This window comes from Cebus imitator, unplaced genomic scaffold, assembly GCF_001604975.1.
Source record: "Cebus imitator isolate Cc_AM_T3 unplaced genomic scaffold, Cebus_imitator-1.0 Scaffold0, whole genome shotgun sequence".
In the NCBI taxonomy this organism is placed as follows: Eukaryota; Metazoa; Chordata; class Mammalia; order Primates; family Cebidae; genus Cebus; species Cebus imitator.
In genome coordinates this window covers 1,041,163-1,043,815 of record NW_016107315.1, presented here as the reverse complement: position 1 = coordinate 1,043,815, position 2,653 = coordinate 1,041,163, and the positions used below count along the sequence as shown (strand labels likewise).

General features: G+C 45.3%; 1 protein-coding gene across 1 annotated transcript in view; it reads right to left on the bottom strand.

The window, feature by feature from the left end:
- Positions 1 to 2,653, bottom strand: part of RFT1 (RFT1 homolog) — a 41,310-nt gene that overhangs the window by 33,293 nt on the left and 5,364 nt on the right. Inside the window, exons 2-3 of the mRNA XM_037736657.1 lie at positions 1,408 to 1,528; positions 1,026 to 1,172 (exon numbers count right to left, since the gene is read on the bottom strand). Of these exons, the coding sequence (XP_037592585.1) occupies positions 1,026 to 1,172; positions 1,408 to 1,528 (268 nt within the window). The remainder of the gene's footprint in view (positions 1 to 1,025; positions 1,173 to 1,407; positions 1,529 to 2,653) is intronic.

The following is a 2,653-nucleotide window of genomic DNA, read 5'->3' as shown; positions in this document are numbered from 1 at the left end:
AAAAAAAAAAAAAATAAAATAAAATAAATAAATGAAATAAATAAAATAATATAAAAAATAAAAATAAAAAGATGAGGAAACTGAGGCTGACAGGCACTAGGCAATTTGGTCAAGGTCATGAACAGCAATCAAGAGCAGAAGCAAGCCCTAATCTTGCTGTAACTCCAAAGCCTACATTTCTAGCCACTGGGTTACACATACTGACTCCATAAGCAAAATTCCCAGAAAGAAAATGCCTGTTGTCAAAATGATTGACGGACTGTATACAGCTGTTCCTTGCATCCCAAATAACCAATAGTGCAGTGCTCAGTATCTTTTCAAATGTTTCACATGTGTACCATAGGGCACTTATAATGACTGAGTGGTTACCAGTTGTTCCTCTAATAAAATGAACACCTACCAGCCCTCATGACAGTCATTACTGTGAGGCAATCAGGAGTGATGCAAGGGCAGCATTGGGAAACAACCTCAACCCCCAGCCCTCCCTGCAGGGACCTAGCTGGAGAAAAGCCAATGTAATTTTAAGCTAATGTACTTGATCTTCGAGAATATCCTAAAAGACTCAGAACTGAAGTAACATAACAAAATTGAAGGAAAAACGTAATGAAACCCATAAAAGGCTTTCAAGAAATACTAAATCTAAGTGGTTGTTAAAAGCTCAAAGGATACTACAGAGCAAAAAGGTTAGGAATAAAAAAGATGGCAGAGGGCAAGTGGAACCCAAGAGTGGTGATCAGAAACAGCAAGAAACAACCTCCAAAGAGGATGGAACTAGGGCTAGAAACCTGGCCCAGAATCCTCAACCCAGAACCTCTTCCTGGCTCCTGGACATCAGAAAGAAAATGAGCCAAGAAGCTTCTTTGACACAAACACTCTCCCCTTCCTGTTTTATGCCTGCCCCCGAGAAACCCACTGTGAAACTGAATCTGGAGGCAATTCAGCTTTAGGCACATGTTAATGTTTCATTTCCAATGCTCACTACACCTGCCTTCCTGAAATGTGTTTCTTGCCAAAGCACAACTCACGTTAGCCATAGCAGGTTGAGGGTCTGGCTCCAGTCTCGCTGCGTGCTCCCACTGAGACATGCTCTGCGAAAGGCCTCTCTGGCCAGGAAGAGGGTGGTTGAGTAAAGCAGCGTTAGTCTGTAAATGAAAGGCAGAAACCAATAAGGTCTCACGTTTTTTCATAGAGAGAATTTCTGGGATTTTTCCAGCAACAGGGAGGAGATAAAGTCTTGGTTATAAACCACTGGTGGTGATATGGAGGGCAGTGGGCTCTTAAAGGACCCCCTACGGGTCTGATCCATGAGAACTACTGAGTTAGGAACCAAATGAAAGACATGTGAGGGTGTGTGCCTACAGTTACATGAAGGATAGAAACTGCTGCAGTCGCCTCAAAAGCCTGTACCCTTTGTGGCTATAGGCAGAGGTGTGGCCATGACCACAAGGAGGAGAAGAGGATAAGACTATAACTCCACCCTTCTTGGTAGCCCCTGTGAGAAAAGCTGAGCCTTTGCCGAGTGGAGGCTCTGGCAAAAAGAATGTTAAGACAGGCAATAAGGCTGACAACCATTACAGAGGCTGCTGCAACCCAGGTCAGCAAGGCTTGCCTGGGTACCTCCCAGGTGGGCAGCACCTGGGTGAGCCTTCCTGCACCTTAGCGAGGAGTAGCTGAGATGTCCCCTCCTCATTAGGCAGCAGTCTGGGTGAAGCCAGAGTGGGGACGGCCCAGGGTTAAGGTCTCTGAGGTTGTTCAAGGATTATCCTGCTACCCCGTGCCTCTGTGGAACATTGCGAATAAGGAGACGGAGTCAAACCTTAAGCAGCGGGCTAGGGCAGGCCAGACAAGGGCTGTCAAAACAGGGACCTGTCAATCTTATGAAGGCTGCCTGGGGAGAAAAATCTGAGCCCCTAAGAGGATTTGGCTCTTCCTTCCTGCTTTTAAAACAGTATTTCTTAGCACCAGTTGCCTATATTTCTCAGGCTCATGCCTATAATACCAGCACTTTGGGAGGCTATGGTGGGAGGATCGCTTGAGCCCAGGAGTTCAAGACCATCCTGGGCAACACAGTAAGACATCCTCTCTACAAAAAATCAAAAAACTATCCAGGTGTGGTGATGCACACCTGTAGTCCCAGCCGCTCAGGAGGCGGACATGGGAACATTGCTTGAGCCTAAGAGGTCAAGGCTACAGTGAACCATGATGGCGCCAGTGCACTCCGGCCTGGGTGACAGGGCAAAAACCAGTCTCAAAGAAGAAGAAGAAGAAGGTGAAGAAGAGAAAAAGAAAACAGCATTTCTCAAAGAATGGTCCCTGCTTCAAAATCACCTAAGGAGCTGTAAAAATGCAGATTTCTGGGCCCTTCTTCAGCACTACGTAGTGCAAAACTCCATAGATGATTCCTTTGCTCAAGCTTGAGTCCTGCCACTAAGCTCTAAGACACTGCCAAGAGCCTATGTTTGGTAGGTATTAGATATGAAATGCTTTCTAGAACATACTGTCTTATTTATCAGGACATAAAGACATACCTGAGAAGCTGAGCTATTCTGAGCACTCACATCATTTTATATATTTTGTGTCATTTGTGAAGACAAATTATGTGTGGGTGTCCTTGAACAGAAAGGAGGCGAGTAGAGGAAACAAGCTGAGTCTA